The 27,633-nt window shown below is 42.8% G+C and overlaps 1 protein-coding gene across 1 annotated transcript in view; it reads right to left on the reverse strand.

Annotated features, from left to right (window-relative positions):
• Positions 1 to 1,117: 1,117 nt before the first annotated feature.
• The window catches only part of SCN8A (sodium voltage-gated channel alpha subunit 8), a 103,189-nt gene continuing 76,673 nt past the window's right edge, over positions 1,118 to 27,633 (reverse strand). Inside the window, exons 21-27 of the mRNA XM_081898495.1 lie at positions 25,148 to 25,270; positions 19,286 to 19,570; positions 15,877 to 15,930; positions 14,661 to 14,798; positions 13,986 to 14,090; positions 12,265 to 12,535; positions 1,118 to 10,800 (exon numbers count right to left, since the gene is read on the reverse strand). Coding sequence (XP_081754621.1) covers positions 9,656 to 10,800; positions 12,265 to 12,535; positions 13,986 to 14,090; positions 14,661 to 14,798; positions 15,877 to 15,930; positions 19,286 to 19,570; positions 25,148 to 25,270 — 2,121 coding nt within the window. The 3' untranslated portion in view covers positions 1,118 to 9,655. The remainder of the gene's footprint in view (positions 10,801 to 12,264; positions 12,536 to 13,985; positions 14,091 to 14,660; positions 14,799 to 15,876; positions 15,931 to 19,285; positions 19,571 to 25,147; positions 25,271 to 27,633) is intronic.

Below are 27,633 nucleotides of genomic sequence, written 5' to 3' on the forward strand. Positions count from 1 at the left end.
GTCTAAAGACCCTTCTCTAAATAACTTTGATGCTTGGAGCAATTTCTGTAGATTCCTTCAAAGTGTGCCCATGCTATGGATGGAAATAATGCACAAGCAAAGGAAGAGAAAAGCGGGAAGGAGCCATTTCTGAGCAGCATGCGCTAATGTTGTGTGCAGCTTCCATGCAAAGCAACAGGAGGCAGTGTCGGCATCCGAGTTTTTCCCAGTCAAACCGTCTGAGCTCTGCCCGGTACTGTTTTACCAATTACCAGCAATTAGAACAATCCATGTTAACAGACTGGTGTGTCCGGTGATGTTGCTGGGCCTCTCCTTTTTTGCTCAGTGCGCCGTATGTGGGCATCACCATCAGAAGAAAATGTGCCCCTAACTGATGTGGCAATCCTCGGAGAGGCTGAAGAATTGTGTCATCGTTGCGCAATGGAGAAGGGACCAAGGCTCAGGCTGACTTGCATGTGCCCATTAGCAGCATTTCCGCTGCAGTGCTGCACTGCCTGCAAATTTTGAAGCTCTCCTGAATGTAAAAGGCAGCATGCAATGCATGTGGAAGCAGATTCTACAGGAGAAATTGGACAGGATGCTCTTAAAAGCAAAAAGCTTTGTTGGACACCGTGAATTTGCAGCTCTCTGGAATTTCAAACTATTACGCTAATTGAGGGCCAGCATGATGTTGGGGTTAGAATCCTGGAGACTAAGGCTGGGGAAACCTTGATTCAACGCCCCCCCCCCCACCAGAAACTCAGAAGAGTAAAGAAGCCACTTTCTCTAGTCACCCAGTCCCATCTTGTAGTCATCAGGCTGCTTTCTTTGAGACTAGTGAATTTATTGGAATCTGCTGATTTTTTTGGGATGGTGGGAGGGGTTGGTTTTTGGATCCAGGCTCAGCTAAATGCAGTCAAGTCCCGTTGAAGCCACTGTGAAAACTTGGTCCCGATTTCAGGCTTCCATTGCAAGTGTGGCACTGAAGTTGAACTAATGGAGCCCAGAGCCAACCCTTCAGAATTGCTTGCAGCCTTGGGGATTACCGTGAACACGGATTTGAAGGAAAGCTAGGATGACAGCAAGGAATGGCGCTGACCGCTAAGTAAGAGGGACAGATGACATTTCATCCAAGAGAAGAGGTTAAAACAAGATGGACATACCTTTTTATTGCAAATTCCAAAGTAAAAAGATGTACAGTACAAAGGAAATCAAATAAGTCAGACGGTATTCATCTTTCATCCCAGCTATTTTGTTGAAGTAGGTATTTTTTTAATATAAAAAAACCACACACATGCTCTTTCTCCCCTCCCCAAAACTCCTCCTTTTCCTCATTTGCTTTGTTTTGTTTGTTTATTTGTGTGTGTCTTAAAGCAGAATAAAATCTACTGGGTTAGGGTCTAAAGGGGCTGAAAATAAAGACATTATTGAGGGGTAGGATGGGGAACAAGCAAAGTGCAGCAAGAAAATAGTTGCCCTGATATCTGCTGGGGGGGGGGGAGGGAGGGAAGAAGCGATAGCAGTGACTTTCTTAATTAGCAGCATTAATGGCACCATCTCACTATGCTTTCCCCTTAGTCCATGCTCTGCCCTATACACACTTAAACAGCACTTGCAGTTGTGAATCTCAGAAAAGCATTTGAACAGACGTGAATTAAATTAAGCCTCACAACACCCCTGTGAGGTAGGTAATTACCCGTTTTACAGATGGGTAAAACTGAGGCACATAGAGAGGTTAGGTGACTCTCCCAAGTTTGGGGACACACACGCACGCACATCAGATCAGCCGTGGAGCTGAAAACAGTAATCACAATAGTTCTGTTTTTCAATATTCAGCTCTTAACACCTGAAAAGCATCAGTTTCTATCCCCTCCTCTACAAAATGCACTTTCTAGAGACATTCACACCCTCACACCCCTCTATATACAAATGCAACATGCATCAACCTACGACAAAATTTGGATATATATGTATCTGCGACAACACATAATTCCAAGCCAATTTCAGCCACTTTGGATATTTGGTGAACTTTTCCTTGTTGAATTTCTCTATATGTGCTTCCAGATAGGGACTTACTATTGCAGATGGGATGTTGGCAACAGATTTGTTTTTTAACATCACATTTTCCTTGGAAAGGATACACCAGAAGGAAAAGGGGGTGGAGAGACCATGGGCTAGTATTGCACTGTGAAAAAATTGTCAGCATGAGGAGCACTCATCCCATAATAAGAACCTGTCTGGAAGCGTCCTACATCACAAAAGTCCAAACTTGTTTAATAGTAGAGTCTCTCTCTCTTTCACTACTTAAGGGAGACTCACAATTTTTGGATTAATGTTTTGTCTTTTTTTTTAATTAGGGTGTGGGATCTCTTCTAATGAATGACGGTCCATTCACCTTCTAGAGCTTCTTCACTCAGGGTAGTCCCATCACCCTCACATGGAGGTGATCATTGTAACTTTTGAAACACAAAATGTTTATTTTGCTATTCATTAGTGCAGTGAATTCCTCTGCCTGCAAGTGTGCCGGATCCCATATATTCTGAACTGTGGGAGGAAAACGGGGGTAAACATGTAACCCAAACCACAAAACTATGACAGGAGAAATGAACCTGTGGCATGCACAACTATCCACAACCACATCAAACGAGCCACTTTCTGAGCAAATTTCAATGCCCCAGTTCCACCTCACTTTTTTAAAAATAAAAACAAAACAAAACAAAGCCTCACACAACAGACAAGGAGACTGGTGCATGGGTGTGATTCCCCAAATAATCTGTGAGCTTGTAGAAACACAATAATAATACAAAATTGTTTTCCTCTTAACCACCTGGCAACCGGGGAGTCATAGCTAGCGGATGAAGGAAAGGTGTCGCATCTCAGCCCTTTAAATGGAAAGATTTAAAAGTGGGGGCGGGGAGAGAGAAATGTACAAGCAGCTGATTGGAACAAATTATTTAAAGTGCAAAGCGTAGGCATATTACTTTCGTCCGGTGGATGGATTCAGAACTGCTATAAGTCAAGGAGTGGCTTTCCACTGACCTATGTGCAGCTAAAGCCCTAGCACATACTGTTTACGGAGAGACTGTTACCGATATGCAAGAGACGGCAAAAGGAGGAGAGGACATGGAACACACAGGACCACGGAGCTACCCATTTCCTGTACCAAGGCAAGTGCAGTATCAACCTGAGAACCTTCTGGCTTGGAAGGAGTAATAACATACGTAGCAGAAGAAGGCCAAGGTTGCGGACGGGACATGATTGTGAGTGCTTACCTGCAATCCCCAGGTAAGGGCCTTTTCATGCTGGTGCATAGTCTTGAAACTGAAGTCCTCAACATGGTGATGGAGACCAGAGGGTTTCAAACTACCATCTATCTACGGTCTTCATCACCATGATATCTGAGCCCTTCACTTTCATGTCATTCTCCAGTTCATAAGAGCCAGTTCAGGCTATTTTCTCCATTCATCCCCCCAGAGGTGCATGTGAACTTTCTTATGTTTAGACAGGCTTTTCGAACCAGCTGGTGCTTAGGAGACTGAGCAATGCTTCAGAGCCACAGTGGCACCGCAACCTTGCATGTGTGCCGGCAAACACGTAAGAGGTCACATATGCCTCGTTTTCAAACATGGCTACGTTCATACTGAAAATACAACATGAAATATGAAGCGGCCCCTTGGTCCTGTACAGGAAGCCACCTTTCAGTTCATCGATGACGAATATCAGATCACGCTGTTGCCCTGTACTGGTTGCCATGAGGCAACCAATTTCAAGCATCAGACTCTCGGCCCAAGAAAACATTCTCACTGGGCCACATTTAGGCCTGTTCATTGTACCTGAATGTACCCTGTACGACAGGGGATTTTGTATCAGAGTAAAAAATAAAATAAAAATAAAACCGAATCTCTATTTTTCAATGCTCAAGCTGGCATCTTAACTAAAAATTATTGGCCAGATGCCCAAGCTATCAAGATTTTGCCTTTGCTTCCTGAACTTTGAATTACAAAGTTTTGGAGGATGGCACTAGGTCAACAGCATTTTGCTTCAGAGAATCACCAAAGGTTTTTGCACAGTCTATCAGTGCAAGAAACAAATGTCAACCATAACTGACGATTTCTGGATGGCCAGACCCTGCTTCTTTGATAATTGCCACAACTATCTATTTGAGAATAACTGCATGCTAATTCTCAACCTAGCAGGCCCAGTTCCCTTACATTCTTAGGAGTTAATATGATTGCTACAGAAACTTTTTAACCGCTGAAATGCAGAACACACACATCAAACCAACTTTCCCATGTGCAGTTGAACTGGGAATGTTCATGTTCTTTGGCTAGCAGCGGCAGCAACATAGTTCATTAAAGTGTGTTTTCTTACAATGAGCCACCAAGCTATCTAATAAGGAGCAGCCAATTTATATGGGGTCAGATTATTTGCTCATTTAGCCCAGTGTTTTCTAGTTGGGGTGGCAGTAGCTCTCCAAGACTTTAGGCAGAGGGTCTTTTACATCACATCTTACCTGATCCTTTTATGTGGAAATGTCTAGGATAAGGTTACCAGATTTTTTTCAGTGAATCCGGGGACACTTTTCAACTTCAATGGATTTTGTATCAGGACTGATTTGTACATCTGGGGACTGTGCCCGGGAAATGGGGACGTCTGGTAACCTTAGTCTAGGACTGAACTTATAACCTTCTGTAGGAAAATAAAGTACTTTACCACTGAATAATGGCTTCTCCCCAAGGATAATTCACTACTGGCAATCTGCACTTGCAAGACGGATTACGGCAGATATGCAAATTCTAACGGGTCTATGAATCTTTTAAGATTCCTCAGCATTTCCCCTTTATCTTAAAAGTTTAAATGGGAGGATTGGGTGTAGGGTGAAACTGGGGCAATATCATTTTTGCCCTATGTCTTTACAAAATAGAGAGACAAAAACAGGGATATACATATGTATCTCGATGCAACTTCCCACCTGAAGAGCAAAACATTTTCTGCTTTCTAACTTTATGAAAAGCTCCTGATTTCTCCTAGTGAAACAATAATATAGAGATTGGATTGCACATTTTTGCACTGTTAGAAATATTTGAAGTTAGGAGTAATATTTATTCTAAACCCTCAATAATAAAATGTGTCGAGAGTAAAAGAAGCAGGATTTCCTTACATAATACCCTCCAGAAAAATTCCACAGATAAAAGTGACAACAGTGATCAGAACAATACTTCCTGTAACACTGGTATTTTGAATTCTAGATTTCCCCCTTCATGCACAAGTCAGTTTTGATTATCTTCTCAATTACATAGTTTTACTAAGCATTTCTGCATCATAAAGTTGTCTGTTGGTTAAGGAAAACTTGAATTCTTGGAGTCTTCGTAAAAACAATCCAAGTAGTTGAAGAAGGAAAACAAAGGAAGTCGGTCATATTATTTTAAAATATCAAGCATTTTCGATATAGGAACTTGTCACAACCTGACCACTGTTCTAAAGAATATTGTCAGAATTATACGTGTTCAAAAAATAAATAAATGCAGACTTGAAATTATGCTTTCTTCCAAGGCCTATCGCCATTTATACCATTCAATTGTATTAACAACAATACCCTCAAGTTCTGGTTTTGTTTTTTGTGAGGGAGAGGATGGTTGGAGTGGCATGAGTTTGTGAGAAGTTGCAAGCCCAGCCATAGTATTTATGCCAAATGACTTGATGTATGAGTGTTTTTCAACCTTGGTTGCGACTTGATTGAAGATCTTCCATGTCAGTTTCACAAAGCACCTGCCATTCATTGTTGGCTGATTAGAAATCTCCACTGCTCATTTAATCAGACAGCCCAGAAAGGCAGATTGCTTTTTCTTACTAATTCTACCACTCCAAAATAAATAAATAAATAAATGAACATAAAAGCAAAAACTAATTTAAATATTCTCAGAAAAACAACATTTCAACAAAATTCTATACAGCACCTTTTCTGGTGGTGGTGGGGAGTACAAAACGTTGAGCTTAAAAATCAGCACTATCAAAATTAGATGTACATTTTCTAACTGTTCTCAACGATTTTGAGATTTCTCTAATTTCTAATTTTCTAATGCTTTCTCGAAAAAGCATTGGCCATGCCTGTAAAACTAATAGGCTCCTTTCTTTATTGCCAAATTCTTTGATTCTATATATCTTTATATGCTGTCTGTATGTCTCAAACTACCTTTTTGTGATTGTTAATTTTTGAGTAAGATTTCCCCAATATTCTACGCTTTGCTTAAATTACGATGCATATAAAATTACGGAGCAAGTTCCACAATATCTGTGAAGTTTGGCCATTTGTTTAAACAATTGTCCCCAAAAAAGAAATGGAAAAAAAAGAAAAGAAATGTAGTGTAGCAACTAGAAAAAGCAAAAGTATTCACTTTAGTAGGACATAGCCCTCAGCTCTGAAGCTGTTTGTTAATAACTTTTATTTGTTAGTAAAGCTAGTGTAACGTAAGAAAGTTCAAGTATCGCTAAATAATGACCCAATGTAAATATAGATTGCAGGGCATTTTTACTAAAAATTGCTTAGTAAAATTTGACAGCACAAACACTACATGTACCGAGCTTTCCATATGGAACAATAGTCCAGCTAAAGAACAATTATGACATTTAGCCAAATCTTGCATAGAAGTGGTCAAAATATATTGCACCTCAGAACCAAAATATAGTCTAAATATTTCCGTTTGTTGTAAAGGTAACTTTGCAATAAAGCTTTGCTCTGTGTCCGTTTGGGAGGCCTTATCTCCTCCCCCTGTGGGGATATACATAAGTTGACATTGTCTCAAAAGTGGAAAAAAGAAAGAGAAAAAAATGTATTATATATAGATATAAAATTAAACATGGACAGTGGCATACGCCAGAAGCCATTCTATTTAATTTTTTGTAGTCCTTTGTTATTTACAAAAAGGCATGCCAATAAAATAAAATGATATATTACAGTATTTATAATATTCTTTTAAAAAGTTCAACCACATTTTTCAGCTTTTGTTGTTGTTGTGCTGTTTACAATGTTGCCTGTACATATGCATGTATTTTTTTATTTTTATTTTATTATACACATTGTAGGAGTAAGTGGGGTAAGTCTAACAGGATAGAAATGTTTTGTTCCTTGTGGTATCTGGTACAGCAGAATTCTTCCACTGATTTCATGATAGCTAGACTATGCATTTAAAAAGTCCAACTTGGCACAGATGTCTATCGAATGGCTTGCTTTCTACATGACCCTTGTTGCGGGCATCTAGGCTGCGAGATTCTATAGGTCAAGCCTCTGCCAGCTATCTAAAAGGCATTGCTATTTGTTTGTTTTGCTTTTGGAATATTTTGAGTGATTATTTTGTGTGTGTGTGTTTTTGCCCTTTTATAGATACAATTTATTTGGTCCACATTCAAACAGCTTGTTTTCTTTCATCGCGCCCTAAAAAAAGTTCAGTACACCTCCCTTTTTGCAACCAGGCATTCTAAACGATTCATAGCAGCCTATGCCTTCTCTTTTAAGCTGGATGATGGAACAGAGTCTTGGTTATAGTGCAATACAACCTTTGGCCCATCAGCGAGAACTTACTCCACAAGCCTGTGCCCTTAAAAAACAAAGAAAAACCCACACAACTGAATTCTCAGTATGATCAACTCGTTGAAGGTGACACAATGAAACAGTTCAAAATATTGAGATGCCCAGGTACTAACTAGAAACACAAAAATTATGTTCCCACCCACCCCCAACCCCCACCCCCAGGGTGAGACTCCCGTCAATTTAGAGTTAAGACTAGTTGAGAGGTAGCTCTTTCATCCCTACCTGAATTTTGCAGGACTGGTTAAAATTATGACAACAATGTGGGATGAAATGCAAAGTTGGTGAAGGCACACGACATATAGGACACTTTCTCTCTCAGCGCTGCACCCATGCCACACGGCTACTTTGCTCATCAAACGTGTGATGTTCTACTAAACGTTGGTTTATAACATTATGGTTATTGTTGCTAGCATTTTGGTTTGCTTTTCCTGTAAAAAAAATAAACAAACAAATGCAAAAAGCAAAGAAAACCGTGCAATGTCAAGACTGCAAGCTGCAGGAAATCTGTCAATGGAAGAACGCTAAGTAGAGGCCACTTTTCTGGGAATCAGCTTGTACCCCATTGTTGAGTTCCTTGCATCAGAATGATCCCAAAGGACGCAACTGTCAGCATGTAAATATGGCACACAGTGCTGTAAACCTCCCTATCGTAACCCTACCCTCCTCGATAAAATTGCTTTATAGAACTGCTGAAAATTGCACCTTTGAAAGATAACGTGCTGTTTCCGATAGCACTTTTTCATCTCTAACAGGGGAGGGGGGGGGAAGTTACCTACACTGCGGAATGGAGGCTAAAGAGTAATTGTGAGTATTGCAGGAAACAAAACTACCGGGTGGGTTTTCTTGAAGCCCTAAAGCACTCTTTGACAGCGACATTGTATTAAGAAACCATTGCTGCATGGTCTTTTTCCATCAGAAGGCTTTTAAGAGCAGCATTTCCTGTTTTTGCTGTTTCTTTTAAAAAGTGCAAAAAATATATGGCTGCATGGTGAATAAACATACACATCAACAGGTCTCCGTCGGTTGGTTTCACATTTTTGTTCTTCCTAGAGGAGGTGCATGGAAAGATCTAAGGATTGGTAACTTGGCAGACGGGCATAGATATAGCTAAGAGTAACTCTCCCAATACAGTGTGCCGTAGTCAGTGGAGTGCCTCAAACATATGGCTTAACACAAGGCCTGGACAGCATATTGAGTGTCTTGTGATTTTATGATTCCTCATGCATGATTCCTGATCACAGCATGCCATCATGCAAATCATTTCTATGCATTGAAACGAGCACAATTTTATTTTATTTTATTTTTGGAATCAGCCTGAGCGAGTTTTGGCAGGCTGAAAACACCTGATTATCCCCATCTCCCAAACCATGGTGAAGCCCATATAATAAAGAAGTATGCAGATAATAAATACCAAAGGAACTATGATGATTAAATGACATGGGCTAAATATGTGTCGTTTTGTTTCAGCTTTTTGTCGTAGCTCAATTTGTCTTCCCCCTTGTTCTAATTTTTTTGTTGTTTTGTTTGTTTTTTTGGTGCTTAAACTAAATGTCAAGTATGAAAATCTAGTTTTGCATGAGCAACCCAACCCTTCCAAGTGATGGGTTTTGTTTGTTTGTTTGTTCTGGGTTTCCTTTCAATAAAATGAGAAAAATAAAATCCATTTTGGCTGCTTCGGAAAAAATATATACGAATCCTAAAGCAGCAGGTTTCTTTGTTTTTCCTTAAGTGTGTGTGTGTGTGTGTGTGTTTTATTTTGCTTGTTTGTCCTAAGTTGCATTGACTGATGTGGAACATGCAGTATCCACCTGCCCAAACAGTATAAAATCCTTTTTTTTTTACCCCGCCTTTGCATTGTTTCCTTTTTTTTTAATATATTTGCCTAGATGGGTCCGTTAAACAGGTGGTAGATCACTGCTTTGAGATGCAACATGGTCACACAGTAAGCAGACTATGTTTGGTATAGGATCTTCAGGTAAAGTGTCTCCACAGCTGTTCACTATTGATATATATTTTATCGGGAAGTTTGTAAACAATCTTTTTCCGCTCATACTTTTTTTCCTAGAGTTATTAATGTTACGGATCATCTCAATATTTGGGTTCCCTGGTGTCTCTTTGCCTTTTCGCTCTTTCCCGTCTCCCTTCCTCGGCTCGCTGTTTCTCCTTTTCGGGCTTTGTCACACTGTCATAGGATGGGAGGGACGCTGTGGACGGGGTACCTTCTTTTTTCTCCCTGTTTGTCCCTCCGTTTTCCATCTTATTGGAGACGTTCTTTCGGTAAATAAAGCCCCTCCTTATTAAGCGAGCCCGGTACGCCCTCTGGATGACCAGTGCAGAGACCTCTTCCTGCTTGCGCCGCAGTGTGGTCGTGATAGGCTCATAAGACACTTTGGATGGATTCGAAGCCACAAACCTCTCCTCCATCTGCTGCCTCAGGATGTCCAGCTCGCCGCTATCACCCAGCACCCGCTTGGTAAAGGCAAAGAGGATGTCCAAGCAGTGGATTCTATCCCCGCTCACCATCGGCAAGTCCATGGCAATGAGTTCAATAGTGTTGGGCTTCGGGACGCGGAGAGGGTGCTCCAAAGCGTCAGCAAAGTCTGCCAGCTTGCAGTACTCAATGAATTGCGTGGCGTCGGGGTCAAACTTCTCCCAGATCTCGTAGAAGGTCTCAAAGTCGTCTTCGCTCAGCGGGTCGGCGCTCTCCTCCGTAGCTACGCTGAAGTTCTCCAGAATGATGGCAATGTACATATTCACCACAATCAGAAAGGAGATGATGATGTAGCTAACAAAGAAGAAGATCCCCACCGAGGGATTCCCGCAGTCGCCTTTGAAACCACTCCCGGGGTGTTCCTTAGTCAAATCACAGTCCGGTGGCCTGTTGAGGATGGGCAAAAGCAAACCATCCCACCCAGCTGAGGTAGTGATCTGGAACAAGCAAATCATACTGTTGCCAAAAGTCTCAAAGTTGAACATGTCATCGATGCCAGCCTCGTGCTTGACGTAGGCAAAGTTGGACATCCCAAAGATGGAAAAGATGAACATAACTAGGAAGAGCAGGAGACCAATGTTGAACAAGGCAGGCAAAGACATCATTAAGGCAAAAAGCAGGGTGCGGATCCCTTTGGCTCCTTTGATCAGGCGCAGGATGCGGCCAATACGGGCCAGGCGGATGACTCTGAAGAGAGTAGGTGACACAAAGTATTTCTCTATGATTTCAGCCAAGAACATACCTTAAATGAGATTGGGGGAAAGAAGAAAAATAATGTTACAATTCTTTCAAGTAATCACATACCATTTGCCCAGAAGCAGGTAGTACTGGCCATATTTGAGAGGGAAATGCCATACTAGGTTCGTTGAGACTGGCAGCCTTCCTATCTCCATATCCTTAGTATTTGAGTCTTTGCAAAATGCCCATGAGCCATATCAACAAATTTCTTTTTACAAGGGCACCTCATCTTTTTATTATGACCATTATAAAATGATAGGCGGTGCTTATTGCCTCGTTATAACCCATGAATCATAAAATAGTATAATCTCTCTTCCCTTCTGTTTACTTTGCTCTGTTATTTAGGATCAGGCTAGATGTAACATCCGTTTTTTGTGTGTGTGTGTAACCCCCCCCCCCCGTGTAACAACAACTTTTATACCTTGCTTTTCTATTCAACAATCCTCTAAATGGGTACCAATCGGTAAGACAAAAAACAAAATGTTAAAAACAGCAACAATCCAAATTTCATGTTCAAAGTAGGCGCTGGCGCTCTGGGCAATTGCCAACAGCAGCAGAAAATATGGAACAAAACTAGGTCATTCAGAGAACCCCAAATGCTCAACAGAACTACTGGCCAATTGTCTAAAAGAGAGCAAGGAAGAAGCAAGGCAATCCCTAGAAAGAGATTTTCACACCTTTTGTGCCACCACTGACAATGCCCTGCATAAATGCCCACTGCATTAAAAACAGAGCCACCACACAGTGTGGGGCCTCTAAGGGAGCTCTTAATATGAAGGTGGACTCATATGAGAGAAGGCTATCCTTCAAGAACAAAGAATGTTTTGTGGTTTAGTTTTATTATGCTTACTGTATGTTAATCTGCATTTGTTTTTAATCGTCATATTTTTGTGATCCAGCATAGGACCATTTGGAGCAGGGTAGTTTATAGGTACAAATGCAATTAGTCAAATGAAAGCAACTTTAGAAATTTTCAGAGTTTAAGCAGAAGAACGGGTGTGTGCGTGTGGGTGGAAAGCAGCTATTTCCCCACTCAAACTTCCTTCCCAAACTATTTCCCCACAGAAATCTGACCAGCTCTGATTTTACAAGCTGGGAAGCAGTGATAAGTCAATGTGCAGTACAGTGGTACCTCGGTTTTCGAACACAATCCGTTCCAGAAGATTGTTCGAGTTCTGAAACGTTTGAAAACCGAAAACTCAATATGGAAGCCTCAATACTGAAGCCGCGTTTCCTGTTCGACTTCTCAGGCTCATTCAAAAACCGAAGCATTTACTTTTGGGTTTAGGGCATTTGAAAACTGAAACGTTCGTCAACGGAGACATTCGAAAACCGAGGTACCACTGTATTAATTGCACAATCCTATGCAAGTTTACTCGGAATCCGATGCACATCTACTCATTTTCTCTTCTCGCAAGCGCAGGCCTTTGCGCTGCGTGCGCCCCGCAGAAAACACCCATATACTCACCCACGATGGAGAGAATGACAACCACAAAATCAAAAATGTTCCAGCCAATAGTGAAGTAGTAGTGACGCAAGGCAAACATTTTCAGCACACACTCGCATGTGAAAAAGATAACAAAGACCAGGTTGATCCAGTAGAGGATTTCTTCCATCTGTTTGCTCTGTGTGTCCGTCTCAACCATCATAGTCACCATGTTGAGGCAGATGAGCAGCATGATCAGTATGTCAAAGGCTTGCTGGGTGACAAAGTCGAAAACAGCTCCTTGGACTCTATTCTGTTACACCGGACAGGAAGAACGCACAGTTAGGGAGATGCATGTATTTGTAGTATGGGACAGTTCACTGCATACATCCTCTACTGCAGCTGATTTGTGTGTTTACATCACGTGGGGATGGGGGGTGGTTTGTTGGGTTGTTTTTATTATGTATTGCATGTTTTTATATTGTGTTTTTATGTTGTAACTGCTCCGAGAGTTCTGGGTACAGGCCGGTGTGCAAATTTAATACATGATAAATAATAACAAGCATATCAGGCCTCACAATCCCATTTTGTAGTGAAGGGTGAAACACACAGCACAATCCTGTTCATCACCAGGTATGTGTGGAAAGGTAAAGGACCCCTAGATGGTTAAGTCCAGTCAAAGGCAGCTATGGAGTGTGGTGCTCATCTTGCTTTCAGGCCAAGGGAGCTGGTGTTTGTCCGCAGACAGCTTTCCGGGCCATGTGGCCAGCATGACTAAACCACTTCTGGCGCAACGGGACATTGTGACGAGTGCCAGAGCGCACAGAAACGTCGCTTGCCTTCCCTTAGCAGCAGTACCTATTTGTCTACTAGCACTGACGTGCTTTCAAACTGCTAGGTTGGCAGGAGCTGGGACAGAGCAACAGAAGCTCATCCTGTCACGCAGATTTGAAACGTCAACCTTCTGATCGGCAAGCCCAAGAGGCTCAGTGGTTTAGACCACAGCGCCACCCACATGCGGGATGCAGATTAACGTTAAAAGGCTCTAGCTCATAAACCTTCTTCCTAAGACCCCAAACGATTAAACCACCTTTGAAGAGTAATCACAGCCCTGTTATGCTGCTTCAGGAGATTACTTAAACATAACAGAAACATAATATTGCTGAGTATTCAGGGCTGGCAGTGAGTTAGGCAATGTGGCATGGTCCAAGAGCCCTAGAAGGGCTGCTTGGTCTTGCCATTTGACCCTCCTGCCTGCTCCCGGTCTCTTGATTATGTAACTGTGCCAGGGAAATTATCCACCATTTTGATTTTTCCACAGTGCCCTGATGTTCTTGATTTTTGTATCCACTCTGGAACACCACAGGGAAATTAAAATGATGGGTGGCTTGAAGTTCATAACCATGTGACAAGGTGCAGTGGGGCACTCTGAAGTAGGGGTGGGGCCTATAAGCTGGTTCCAGTTCTGGGTGTTATTATGTGCATCACAACCATGTAAGATAGATGCATGTTGTTATTCCCACCAGCTTGGGGATGGGGAACTGAGGCTAAGAGATTGCAGCTGGCCTAAGGCTATCTGTTGGTAGGTGAGATTTGAAGCAGGGTTTTCCTGAGGTAGCTTTGTGCCTCAGCCATGACACCACGCCAGCTCAAAATAAGAAGGGATCAAACCTCAAAGAGCAAGAGCTGGATGCTGGAAAAGTGTGAAGACTTTATTTGAGTGTACAAGGAGCAGCATATTGGGAATAAGCCTGGAAACTCACCAGAGGCCTTGGAATTGGCTTCTGAGGTTTCTTGGAGCCCAGTTTTTTCATGGCGTTGTAGTATTTCTTCTGCTCCTCTGTCATGAAGATATCCTGACCTCCAAAGTAAAGGAAGGAAAAGGAAATAAAGCTGGTTACAATCTGTTCACCTTTGCTTAAAGATGAAGGTACAACTGAAGTAGACATTTCTTCTTACTCCATGAGGTAAAAAATAATAATAATGGAGAAAATTACATTGTCACTGGCAGGCAATGAGAGAAGATACGCTAGTCCCTGGTAGTTCAGGACTTAGAATCTATTTAGTGGTTTTGAAGAAGCTTTTGGATCTAAGTTCAAAATGTGGTACAATAATTGCTTGAAATGGAACTGTGTGATGGCAGCTCCAAGTAGCAAGTTCTTTGTGTGAGACTGGTTTGAACGTTTTGTTCCAGTATGGTGAAAAATCACAGAAACAGAAACATTCATTTGAGGGGGACAAAAAAGTCCTCTCTGTGAAGAAGACACATTCATGTGGCCATGTGGCAACTGTAGTCGCAACCTGCATGTGTGAATCAGTTCTTTCGTAAGCTGCAAGTTTCAGGGAATTCCATGGGTTATTTATTGGAAGTTAATTCAGAGAAAAGGGGGGCGGGGTTGAAGGTCCTTTACGCTAGTCAATATGAAAAGTTGACCTATCTTTTTCTTTTGCTGATTGAAATTGTCAATGATGACACCGATAAAGAGATTCAAGGTGAAGAAGGATCCGAAGATGATGAAGATGACAAAGTAGATGTACATATAGATGTTGTCCTCATACTTGGGCTGCTGATCTTGCTGTGTGTATAAGAGAAAACAATAAACATATTTCAGAAGCTGCAATCTGTAAGAGGGATTTAACAAAGGCTTGAAAATCTTTGCAATTCATTCATTCTTTTTTTTTTATCATTAAATATGCTCTCTGAAGTTATTGTCCCTTAAGGGGCAGACTTTGGTAACATTTTGTAATATAGTGCCCTGTGCAAGGCCAAACTTGGGCACCCCAAAATGGATATTCTTAATTATAGATCTTCTCAATTTTGTGCCCGTCAGCTCTACGCCCTGGTCAGGCTGTTGCCAGGGATATACAGGGCTGGTTGCCCAGGAACATACAAAGACAAGGAATATTCTGATCGTCCTTTTTTATTTCATTCTTTACAGAGAAAGGCTATAGAACCCAGCCTCTTGGATAATGGCGTTGTCCCAAGTGAATCTTCATGCCCCGTCTCTCCCACTTCCTCATTTGTTATTTCTATGGATGCTGCTACATGTCCTCTGTCTTTGAGCTCTTTGCTCTCCTACTTTCAAGGCTTGTCAGGTTCTGAGAGATGGAGGATCTGGAATGCTTTCTAAAGACACTGTGTCTGTCAGCTGTTGCCTCTCCCCCCCCTCCATGATTCCTCCTCCTCCTCTCTCATTATTTCCCAACTTTCCCCCTCATCTGCATCTGAGCTGTAACCTCCCTCAAACCCCTGTTGTAAATCTGTCTTCTTCTTCTCTGGAAGGGTCAGACTGAGAAGACGGTCTCTACCATTCCTCCTCTGCCCAGTCCCTGACAGCCCTGTGAAGAGAAACCGCCCACACCATCCTAAAATCCGATGCTCGTCCCCTGACCCAAAGTTCCATAGTAACCCAGAGTGAACATAAAGCTCTGGCAGGATTGGGTTTATTCCACCCAGGATTCTGCGTCGTATATTCCTCATATACAGTAGCAGTCCTTGGGGTCCTAGGGACAGCCGGATCGCGATGATGGAGCAAATTTTTTGCAGCTATGACCTTGCAAGGTGGCATTCTTTGTACGTATAAAATGGCACGGAAAAACATTGTTTCAAATACCAGCTCTGTGATAACAGTGACAGAAGTGGATGTACTTTACCTTTCTAGAATCTACTGCTGCATACATTATGTCCATCCAGCCTTTAAAGGTTGCCTATAGAGGGAAACACACATTATTTTTAGAGGAAAATGATTTTTCTCATTAAAAAACAAAACAAAACAAAAACATCTGTATAGGAGGACTATATAAAAGAGCATCTCTTTGTAGGTCATTTGGCACAAAAAAATATTCAACAATTTGTTTGGATACAGTCTGCGGGATAGTGACTGGCTCAAGGTCATCTTTCCTTTTCCACCTACGGTTTGGGTGAAGGCAAATTTAATAATATGGGCCCTCCTGTCGGCTGATGGATCCTTCGATTGGTTATGCCATTTCTTATGAATCCATGTCGCTCAGATTGTGGTCAAGTTTCTTTTCTCCTTAGGAGGGAATTTACTAATGTGCTCGGAAACAACTGATTTCATGTGCAAATTCTCTTGGCCACCAGACTCAGTTCTTTACAACAAGAGCCTTCTCTGCAAACTGTGTATAATATACCAGAACCGGCCTGCCCATTAAGCAAGCACCCTTCTTGCCGAGTTTTGGTGAGAGGGGGTGCATTTTGGTGCATGGCAGAAATGGTGGGGTGCAGTGTGTGTGTGGGAGTCCCATTCCCATTTTGCCTTGGGTGGCAAAACAGGATGTGCCACTACTGCAATATACCGTATTTTTCGCTCTATAGGACGCACTTTTTCCCCTCCAAAAATGAAGGGGAAATGTGTGTGCGTCCTATGGCGCGAATGCAAGCTCCTTGGCTTCAGCGATAGCAATGCGAAGCCTCCGAAGCGCAGATTGAGAGCTCCCCCTTCGCTCTGGAGGCTTCGCGTTGCTTTCACTGAAGCCGCCTGAAGCCCCCGGAGCGCAGGGAACTCCCGCTGCGCTCCGGGGGCTTCAGGCAGCTATCCGCAAGCCTTTGGCGTGCAGCAGGAGTTCACGCCATGCTCCGAAGGCTTGCGGATAGCCGTCTGAAGCCTGAAGCCCTCCTATGGTCCGGTGTGTCCAATAGAGCGAAAAATACGGTACTAACTACGAATGATCAATCTATCTGATGCCCCTCTTCCATAAATCTACACAATTCAAATTGGTTTTACAGTGATTTGTCTGTAGGAAAAAAGAGCAGTAAAAAGGATTTATACGCAAAGCTGAGTTAAAGAAAGCAAAGTTCAAAAGGTTTATACATAAAAATGCTTTTGGTTTTGGACCATTTTCCTTGAAATAAATATCCAGTAAATTAATACAGCACACACCATCTCGGCTTCTTCACTCCATTGAAGTTATTACACATTGCTGTGTTGTACCTCATATATAGATCAATATTGGGAACCACCCCTTGGGAGTCTCCCTAGGCTACACCCCTTTCCCAATGTCACACACAACACACCATTCCTGTTCTGCATCCTCCCTGGGTGCTTCTGCCTGGCTGCAATGAGCATTTGAACTGTGATAATGCCTTTTGCTTTCCTGGAAGGTGGAGGGAGAGATCAAGAGGTATTTGTGGTGTGTGTAGAAGCCTCTGACATTTGCCCCACTGGAGTGTAACAATAAAACAATGAACAGGGTGGTGATGCAATGACTGCATTGAACCACTGACAGGTGGCAGGTATTTGGGGCTTACTCTTGGTTTTTTATGTGAGAAGATAAAAGAGTGTAGTTTTCTCTGCCAACTGCGGAGTTGGGTTGAGGGGATCCAGACTGGGAGGGTTTGGAAATGGTTCGTTAGTTTTGGGAGGGTGATCATTTTGATCATGGCTATTTTGTCTGAGAGAGTGAAATTCATGTTATTCCATTTCTTTAGGTCTTTGTTAATTTGTCACCACAGAGGCTTGTAGTTGTGGAGGTATAATTTATTGAGGTTTCTGGTTATTTGTACCCCTAGGTATCTGAACTTGGTGTGGCAAAGTTTTATTTTGGTGACCTTAGTGAGTCACTGACATATTACAGGTGAACTCTTCATTTACTGCATTTGCTATTGTTTAAGATAAAACTGATTTGGGAAAGAAGCCACTTTTGCCATTTTCTTATAGATGTTTACAGATCATTGCCTTGGCGATGTTATCTTGTGTCAATCACTGGAATGTACAAAGGTCACAATTTCACATCCATTGCTTGGCCCACTTTTGCCTCTGACAAAGCCCAACGATGGCATGCAGCTCTCGGAAGGTTCTCCATGGCCCTTAAGGCAGAGAATATTCCTCACTCCTGATATATATTGGCTGGGATGTGTGAATGACTTGTTGGGCAGCACAGAGGGCTGCAGGAAGGCCTCTCCATGCATGAACTAAACTCACTTGATTGGATGGAAGGCATGCAAATGAAGTGGATAAAGGGTGACACCCAACTGTATTCTTCCACCAGCAGAATAGTCTTCCGCCCACACAAGGGGACTTTCACTTCCTCCTCTACACTCCCCCCAAAAAACCTATTTGGTTGACACTCTGTAGAAGATACTGGGGGCACAGCATGAAGGACACGAAACCGGAGTCTCATTGCGTGAACTGGAAATTTGCTTGCACATCTGGACATCAAGCAAAATATCTGGAACAGTACATCTAAAATGGTCGGGCGAAATTCTCAACCAACTATTCTCCCATTTCCTTGCTGCCACATTCCTCTCTTCACAAAGTTTCCCAATCACCTAGCTCAGACTTCACCCTGCTCAGGAGACGATAACCTGCCGCAGTACACAAGTACTGTAAAGAAAAACCCAACCTCTTGAATCCTGACTGGTAAATGGGAGAGAGGTGGTAATAGCTAAGCTTCTCTTCCCTCCTTGAAACCTAACTAGCCGAAAGATTAAAATTGGGTCTTGTTCTCTCTCCACAGGCGAGAAGATATTATTCACTTCATGAATTTGCTGTTAGAATTCCTGCTCCATAATTGCAGTCATGGGATTTTTGTCTATCACATGATGGTGTATGTTTTGACTCCACAGAAGGGGATGTGACGGAGACAGGACGTTTGTGTTACTGTGTTCTGTGAAGTGGGACTATTGTCCTTTGTTCTTTCTCATTGCTGTCTGATGCTAGAGAGAGAGAGGGAGCCATGTTGCAGTGCTCCGTGTGTGTTTATATGTAAATAAAGTAGATTAGCCAAAATGCTGAGTTGCTGAGGTCTGTTACACAAGCTGCGAAGACTCTGCAGATTCCTAAGTGTGCCGATGTCTATTGGCATCGGTCGCTGTGATGTTCAGGCCGAAGAAAGCTTTGGAAGCTCCCGAACGAATGACCAGGAGGAGAGAACATGCCAGCCGGGCATGTGTCTCTACCAGGGTCCTACTCGAGTGTAGGACGAGCTCCTGACATTTGCATGGGACTTCACATGGGGAAGCTAATATTTGCAACCATCATAACATCTAACAGAGATAACCCATTACTTCTAGGAGACGTCAAGCTACAAAGGCAGAACTTACAATTTGCAGAAGGGCCAGATACCCTGCACCAACATTGTCAAAGTTAATCTTTACGTTCTTCCACCGGATCTCCGTTTCGTTGGGATTCATGAGCTTCTCACAGTCTGACTTGTTGTTGACTTCTTCTATCTCGAATCGATACTCGGACGTCTCATTAAAGCAGTAATGATACTTCCCAGCAAAAAGATTAACCCCCATTATGCTGAAAATCAGCCAGAAGATAAGGCAGACCAACAACACATTCATAATGGATGGTATAGCTCCCACCAAGGCATTCACAACCACCTGTATTAGAAGTGGGGAGGAAGGAGGAGAAAGTTTCAGTACAGAAGAGAGGATGAATTAGAAGCAAAACAGACATGCCTAGTTTTAACGGGGGGAATCAAAAGCTAGTTGCAATAAAAAAAAGATACCCTCTCTGTCCACTGTAATTTTTAAAAGAAAGACTTTATATTTCAAGAGGTTGTTTGGCAACTTATTCTTTTGGTTTTGCCGTTCAGTAAAATATGTGGTGGACAAAGAAAGAGATTATACCTTATCTTGATAACAACAGGACCGCTGGCTGACTCCATCAGCTAAGTCAGAGAATGTGGAATTGAATAGGCTTAAAGAATTTCTGCCAGCAACAATTTCCCCCTTTAAAACCAGACTTATGGAATTTATGGGCAAGGTATATCCTACTCCCATGTAGAAAAGTGAGGGGTTTTGAGCCATTTATTTCAAATGGGAGTAGGAACGGGTATCAAGGTTGCTCTAAGGCTTAGCAGTGGCTTAGTGTAAAAACAATCAAGGCTATATTTATTGTTTGATAAGCAAGGCCAATCATATCTGAAGAGCTGAGCATGCATGTTTGCAAGCTCAAAAAGAAAAGCCATATTCCCTCCCCTGAAACAAAGCAAATGAAATCAATACTTTTTCAACAGGGCTTCCCTCCCATTTTTTATTTTTTGGTCCCTGCCACTAGAGATGATATTTGTGAAAATACGAATAAAGTCTAATGGAGAAAAGTTAAGCCATCTTTAACAGAGCCAGATGAGTTGTCATTTATTTATTTTTATTAGGATTTCCTATGTTGGGAACGAATGAAGAGTTTAGGCTGCAATGCTATGCACACCTGGGAGAAAACCTTGTTGAACTGATTGCACTTTGAAAAACTTAGAAAGCTGACTTACATTAAAGCTGACTTACATTAAGTCAGACTGCTGGTCCATATAGTTCTGAACTACCTACTGTTGACTGGCAGTTACTCTTTTGGGTTTCAGACAAGAAGTCTTTCCCAGTTCTACATGGCATTGCCAGGGATTGCATCTGGGGCATGCAGAGAAAGCGTGTCCTCTACCACTGATCTACTTCCTCCCTTTCCATTTTTCTTTCAAAACTGTCTTCAGTCTTCTCTGGGTGCTTTGGACTCAAGGCTCTTATCCTTTGATTAAGATGTATATATCGCTCCTCCCAGCGTCTTAAACGGGGGATTAAAAAAACCCCGCATGTGTATTCTACAATGTTTGACATGCATTTTGTCACACAGATTCTGAAAGCGTGCCATTCTGAATCTATGATTCCACAGAATGGGGAACTATTAAATGCTATTTTGGGGACCAAAGCAATTTTTTTTTGCTTCCTTTCAGTTTTATGGTTTCTGTGCAGTAGCTACCAAGTCCCCATTACCAAGCAATTACAGTTTCTTCCAAAGCCATTCACACCTCAACCAGCAGTCTCTGAGGCTTCTTTTCCAGTGAATTAGGATTAACTGGATAGCACTGACACTGCATGAGCACTTATTTCCAGCAGGTGCCACTGTTGCTTTACATAAGGTATGGAAAAGGCAACCGCTTGCAGTGTCACACACCGCAATCTATATGTATGTGCAGCACTGCCTGCAGAAAAATACGTCATGTGTAAGGCAGAATGCGTAAAAAAATCATCACACCCAATAGTCAATTGATTTCTCTGCATATACTTGCAAAGTAATAATAATAATAATAATAATAAGACATACGCTTAAATTCAGAACCTTCAGTCTAAATCTCAGATCCTGATATGAGCTTCAGAATTTGTCCCTTCTATAGCCACAATTTATCTGGAACAGGGCAACTAGTGAAAATGTAAAGCAGTGCATTTATTGGCCAGGCATTGTGACTTTGAAACTGCTTTGGCATTTGGGGTTGCTCTATTAATCATAAAATAGGACCTAGGTTTTCTCGCTCTTCTACTCATTCACTTAAATATATGTAACCAATATATATATACTGTATATATGCTTTACCTAAACAAATGGTAAAAAAATCACCATCAAGTATTATGAGAGGGAACATGGCTTCTTTTCGTGTGATTGTGTGTTAGAAATTGTCAAGAAGTACATGCATGTTTCATAGCAATACTATCAACCTCCCTCCCCCAGGAAAATACAGCTGAGTACATTCTTTGAAATGTAAGTTCTTAGAGCATAGAGGAAAGCAAAAGACCTACATTTAGTGCTTCTTAGCAAGATCATTTCAGCTCTTGTTTTCTTTCATTTTGGCTCAGATTATTCTTTTTTATTGTTTGAGGGGTATAAGACTGAATCAGTGCTAATAACAAGGATGGGGAAATGCTGCAAAATAGCCCAGTAAGTGAATTTCGATTTGCTAAACTAAGAAAACAACACCTTTCCAACTCTATATGGGTGTACATCCTTTATTGCTATCTGCAGATTATCTGGCAGAAAATGAAAAACTAGCCTTCATCATATCTGTGATCCATCTAGTTTATTAACCTTTCTCCAAAAATGTCAAATATCCAGCAGTTGAAAGGTGGCAGTAAACTGAAGGTGTCCTGGGCTCCCTGAAATTTCTCAGATTTTACATCCCTTCAGACATGGGCTACATTTGTGCTAAAGATGGGTTTTCCACTAGAAACACCTGGTCCTGCCTTGAAACATCTAAGGGGCCATACTCCCTAGTAAATGGCACTGCAATCCTAAATGTGTACTTACTAGGGAGTAAACCCTATTCAAAAGAGCAGGACTTATTTCTGGGTAAACATGTGAAAGATTGCTCTGTAAATCTAGTTCAACTTCATGTCTAAGCGGGCATGAGGACTCAAAGCCTAAACACAATTGGTCATATTATGGAGAAGCTTAAAGCCGTACTGAAATCCATGGCATTTAGGCAGCCACAACTTCCTTAGGATTACCCACAATTCAGTGCATGGTTACATGCACAGATCTCATCCGAATCAATGGGGCTTAGGCTCGATTAACCCTCTGCTGAATTATGAAGGCGCAAGAACAATCTATACTAGGAAATAAACCACGTAGTACATAGTTTCTGGAAAGCCACTTCCGCCCAGTGGCGGAGCTTCATGCTCCAGCACTGGGGGGCAGAGAACAGGCGGGGACGGGGCTGGCGCACATCCCGGGGCATGGTGCGCATCCTGGGGGTGGGGCATGCATCCTGGGGGCAGGGGGGCAGCTGCGATGGCACCCCACCGGGATCGTGCTGCCGGGGGCGGTGCGCTCCCCCACACTCCTCTTCCTCTGCCAGTGCCTCTGCCTTAGGAGGAGGTGGAGTTCTGGGCACTCATGGTGCCTTCACATGCGCAAGGGTGTTGTCAGCCCTGCGCGATGGGGTGGAGGGATTCCCGGCTGCGTCACTGCCCAGGCAACCAAGCCAATTACTCTGGGAGTGTGGCCTGCTTGATTTAAGCAGGACGCAGCGGGAATCTCACCCCTTTCTGTGCTTCCAGCTGCTCCGGATTCCCCACCCTCCTACCCTTTAGGTTTTTTCATCTCTTGACCTTGCTATGGACTTCAGTTGGTTGCCGTTGAGGCGCCTGGTAGGACTTCTTCCACTTGGCAAATTGGCACCGGCCACTTGGTTTTCGCCTACCTCATGGCAAATCGTCCCAACTTTGTAAGGTTAGGCAGTTAGGCATTGGAATATTGCTGGAGAAGACGGGAGGGGAGGTAACGCCATCACCTGCTCTGCACATTGAAGGGTATTCTGTTAAAGGATTCTGGGGGCGTGGCCCTGTCCGAAGCCTGGGGAGGCTAGGGCCTAAGGCACGACCCCTATTGGTGGCCCCTGGGGAGCTCCTAATTGATGTGCATCAGCAGGTCTCCCCCTACTGGTGGTTAACACTTCCCAAACTCTGTGCAGATGGGCGGGAGTCAGATATAGTCAGTTAGGTCCAATGCCTAAGCTAATACCGCTCACAATCTGTAGCCAATAAAGCTGTGGCCTTTTTTAGCCCATTAACCTAAAATACCGTTGTCAAGTGTCTTATTTAACCTTGTGGGGGGTCGGGGTTGGGAGCTTGCCACACTTCCATCCAGGGAATGTTTTACATGGGAGGCATATTACATAATATTTAGGATGAAAAATTCAAATGGAGAATATCTGTGGTTTCTCTGAATGGCCTGAGCTACCTGTTAATAACTTTTTCCCCCTTATAGAAGTTACCTATACTCTTTGAGGCTGCAATCCTATAAACACTTACTTGGGAGAGCAAATATTCTTTAAATCAGCAGGACTTAATTTGCAACCCTAACTCCACTTATCTGGGAGCAAGCCCCACTGAATTAAAATAGTACTTACTCCTGAGCAGACATGGTAAAGATTAATGCCTTAAACATGCTGAGGATCATGCTAAACACTGCATCTTTCTAACCCCATTTTGGGTGTGAATAGCTCAGATCTTGAACTCTGAAATCAAACACGTTTTTTAGGTCTTTGCATAGTAGTTGTAGTTCTTCATTACGTCGTCTCCCAATTCTCTCCCCACCTTTATCCCATTTCTACTTTTAATGATATTCTTGCTTGACTTATAATACAGCAGACACCCATAATTCAATGCATGTTTACTCAGAAGTAAGTCTCGTGATGTTCAATGGAGCCTATTCCTTAATAAGCATGTTTAGGTTTGAAACTGTTGCATTATTTCTTTTGCATACAGACCAAGATGGGTAACCTTGGGCTGGTTTTGCATGAGATTATTTCACACACAAACATTTTGTTTTAATACAGCAACATCAAAATGGCCATTTCCCATTAAAGCCTGGAAATTACCAGATACACTTGGCAGCGGGATTTTCTAAAAATTTCAGGAAAATTCAGGTTCTGTGCTTTTACTTGTGATTTGTTGCTTACATCGCCGTGACAGGACAAGGGGACCATAAAGCATGGTAAAAGGGGAAAGGAGAATAGGGAGGGAAGCTGAACTACCAGTCAAGGCTGCCAGTCATTGACGACTGGACTGAGAACAACGAGGTGCAAACGAGAGGAATTAAACCAGTACTCTTTTCTTTTGGGATGGCTAAGCTCCACCAACCACCAGTGCTTTCCTACCGCCATGAATAACCCCACGCAAGAGATAGAAGCTGTATGGGTTTTCGACCTCTTCTGATTGATACCTTTGGCCGTAGCCTTTTTTTTATGGGGAAGGGGAGAAGAAAAAACAAGGGGCGGTTCAAATTCTGCTTCTTTGCACCTAGTGATTCTCCCTGTTTCAAAACTTACAGCCAGAAAATGCCCCCCTCAGATGCTAGAGGTATCAGAAGCCAGGCTAAATAAGAGCAGCCAAGTGCCAACAGAGAATCTACAAATGGCATGTGGTTTGGGCCAATAATGAGGCAGCTTGATATATCTCCCTTTTTTTTCTCTTCTCTTCCAATAAACCATTTAAAAAAAAAAAGGGAGAAGTGTGCAGCAGGGGTGAAGGTGAATCATAAACAGAGGGAGGTGATCAAGTCAGCAGCTGCATCATGATTCTGTTTGTCGTTATGTCTTTCTACCAGTTTGATCAGTTCTAGCATGCTTTTAAAATAAAAACCCCGGTAATCCACAGGCATGCAGAAGGATCAGCTCGCTAATGGCATCTTACCCTCATCCCCTCAAATCGGGACAACGCTCTTAAAGGCCTCAAAGCTCTGAGTGTCCTAAGGGATTTAATGGCACCTAGTTCCGAGTAGCCAAGGGCATTAGCTACAAGGCTGACTAAAGAGACCTACACAGAAAACAGAAAAAAGAAAGAGAAAAAAAAAAGGAAAAAAGGAAGGAAAAAAAAAAGAGGTTCCAGACTGTTAGAATAAATCCCCTAGCACTGAAGTTTTTTTTTTTTTTTTTTAAATCCATCCCCCAAAGTGGACTGCAGGCAGGCCCAAAGTCCACCCCCGTTTAGATTGATAGCGAAGACATGACCACACCAGCTGCCTACTTCACTTCACTGAAACGACCTGGAAGGAAATAATGCGGTTGAGAGAGGCATAAGAATAAAACAAAAGGGGGAAAAATGTGTGAGATAGAGAAAGAGAGAGAGAGAGGCAGAGACACACAAGACGGAAACGGGGTCTGTCGGAAGGTTAGGAGCCCAAACGGATGACAAGAACCTTACCCTCGCCCTCTTAACAGTCTGCAGGATCCCAGCAGCTCCCATTAAATTAAGCCAGACAAATTTTTAAAGGTACCTATGAGAAAGAATACAGATAAATACACACACTGCACAAGCCGCCTTAGTTTTCTCATTCAGACGGGGCAGATAGAGCCTTGTTCATTTCCACTGGCGTGACACGGCAGAGATTTGAGGGGAGAAGGGGAAGCGTCTAGGTTCTCACCTCCTTTGAGGGGGAAATAAAAGCCAACAGCGAAACACACTGAACAGTGTGCAGCGGTTAAGGGGTAGGGGTGGGGGTAAATCATTTTAAGCTCTTTATTGAGATGCTGGATTGCAATTCATTATTCTAGGGGGACCAGTCCTTCCAGTAAGATGCTATACATTATGGTGAATGAGAATGGTGGTGTACAATTAGAGAGACGTATTTCCTTGCGCCCCCAAACCCACTGCTAAAATGATTGGGATGAAGCAAACCTTCATGCACTATGGAATCAGTAGGCAAAGCCCACGTATCCCTGCTATATCCTCAGACATTATCAGAGGATTGTTTCTGACACCCACTTACTGTATAACAATTTTGATTAGGCAAGCCTATCCAGAAATGTAGAAGTTACATGTGTTTTAATCTCCTTTTAGCTATTGTTTATTTTCATTGTCTTTTGAAAGTTTAAAAATACCTGTTTTAAACTGTTTCATTTTTAATGGAGCATTTTAGTGTTTTATTTTATACTTCATTAAACCACCTAGAAAGGATTTTTCTTTTCTTTTTTGCAGTCAAATGGTATATAAATTGTGTTGACTCAGTCAATCAATAAAGTAACATATATACTTTGCAACTGCATGCATGCCAGTTCGGGGCCGGTGTGTAGATCACCATTTGCAGTGTGGCTGTTGCTTCCGTGTGGTTCATTCCTAAAAGGTAAAAAAGGTAAAGGACCCCTGGACGGTTACATCTAGTCCAAGGCAACTATGGGGTTGTAGTGCTCATCTAGCTTTCAGGCCGTGGGAGCCGGCATTTGTCCACAGACAGCTTTCCAGGTCATGTGGCCAGCATGACTAAACCGCTTCTGGTGCAATAGAACACCGTGACGGAAACCAGAGTGCACAGAAACGCTGTTTAGCTTCCCGCTGCAGTGGTACCTATTTATCTACTTGTGTCGGTGTGCTTTTGAACTGCTGGTTGGCAGGAGCTGGGACACAACAATGGGAGCTCACCCCGATCTTCCGACTGGCAAGCCCAAGAGGCTCAGTGCTTTAGACCACAGCGCCACCCACAGTGTTCATTCCTACACTGCTGTGGTACAGTCTATATACAGGAACCATGAGGGCTGGACACACAATGGGGCTACTTCCCATCTTAGCATTGTCAGGACTCAGCTGCAACCACGGTTGATGTGTATGAGTGTAATTGGGTCGTTCACCTGTCCAATGAGGTCCTAATGGTCAGGGGTCCCTTTACCTTTATTAACAAGTATAGGGCCTGATCATGACAATAGAGTGACTATGTCTATATGTCATCTATGCCCTGTGGGACTGGAGTGGTTGAAGCTTGCTAGACACATCTTACTATGCTTTGAAGATGTTAATTGGATGTTTTATTTCTGTAAATAACAGGTGTCGGGGACTGGCTGTATGCACCAGCGGAGGACACCCCCCCTCCTAAGTGAACCCCCAGGGGAAGAAGGCTCAGTGCCTGGGGTTGGTGATGGAATGCTGATGAATGGTCAGAAGGAGAAAACTGGGAGGAGGAGATGTCAGAAGCCAAAGGGGCAACAGGGTTTAGTGAGCAGGAAGAGGCTGTGGTAGAGAACAGTTCAGACTCAGAGGCAGATTCAGAGGTTGGAGAAGAAGGGGGACAAAGAGGCAGAGATCAGGTGGGCTGATGATGAAGCCAGGGGGTCTCCCCCTCCTGATGTGACCAGCTCCCACCCCCCCACCCTGGTCTCCCCAGAACCTGTGGAGGTATAATGAGGGTG

Source organism: Podarcis melisellensis, assembly GCF_964234715.1.
Source record: "Podarcis melisellensis genome assembly, chromosome: 2".
Lineage (NCBI taxonomy): Eukaryota > Metazoa > Chordata > Lepidosauria > Squamata > Lacertidae > Podarcis > Podarcis melisellensis.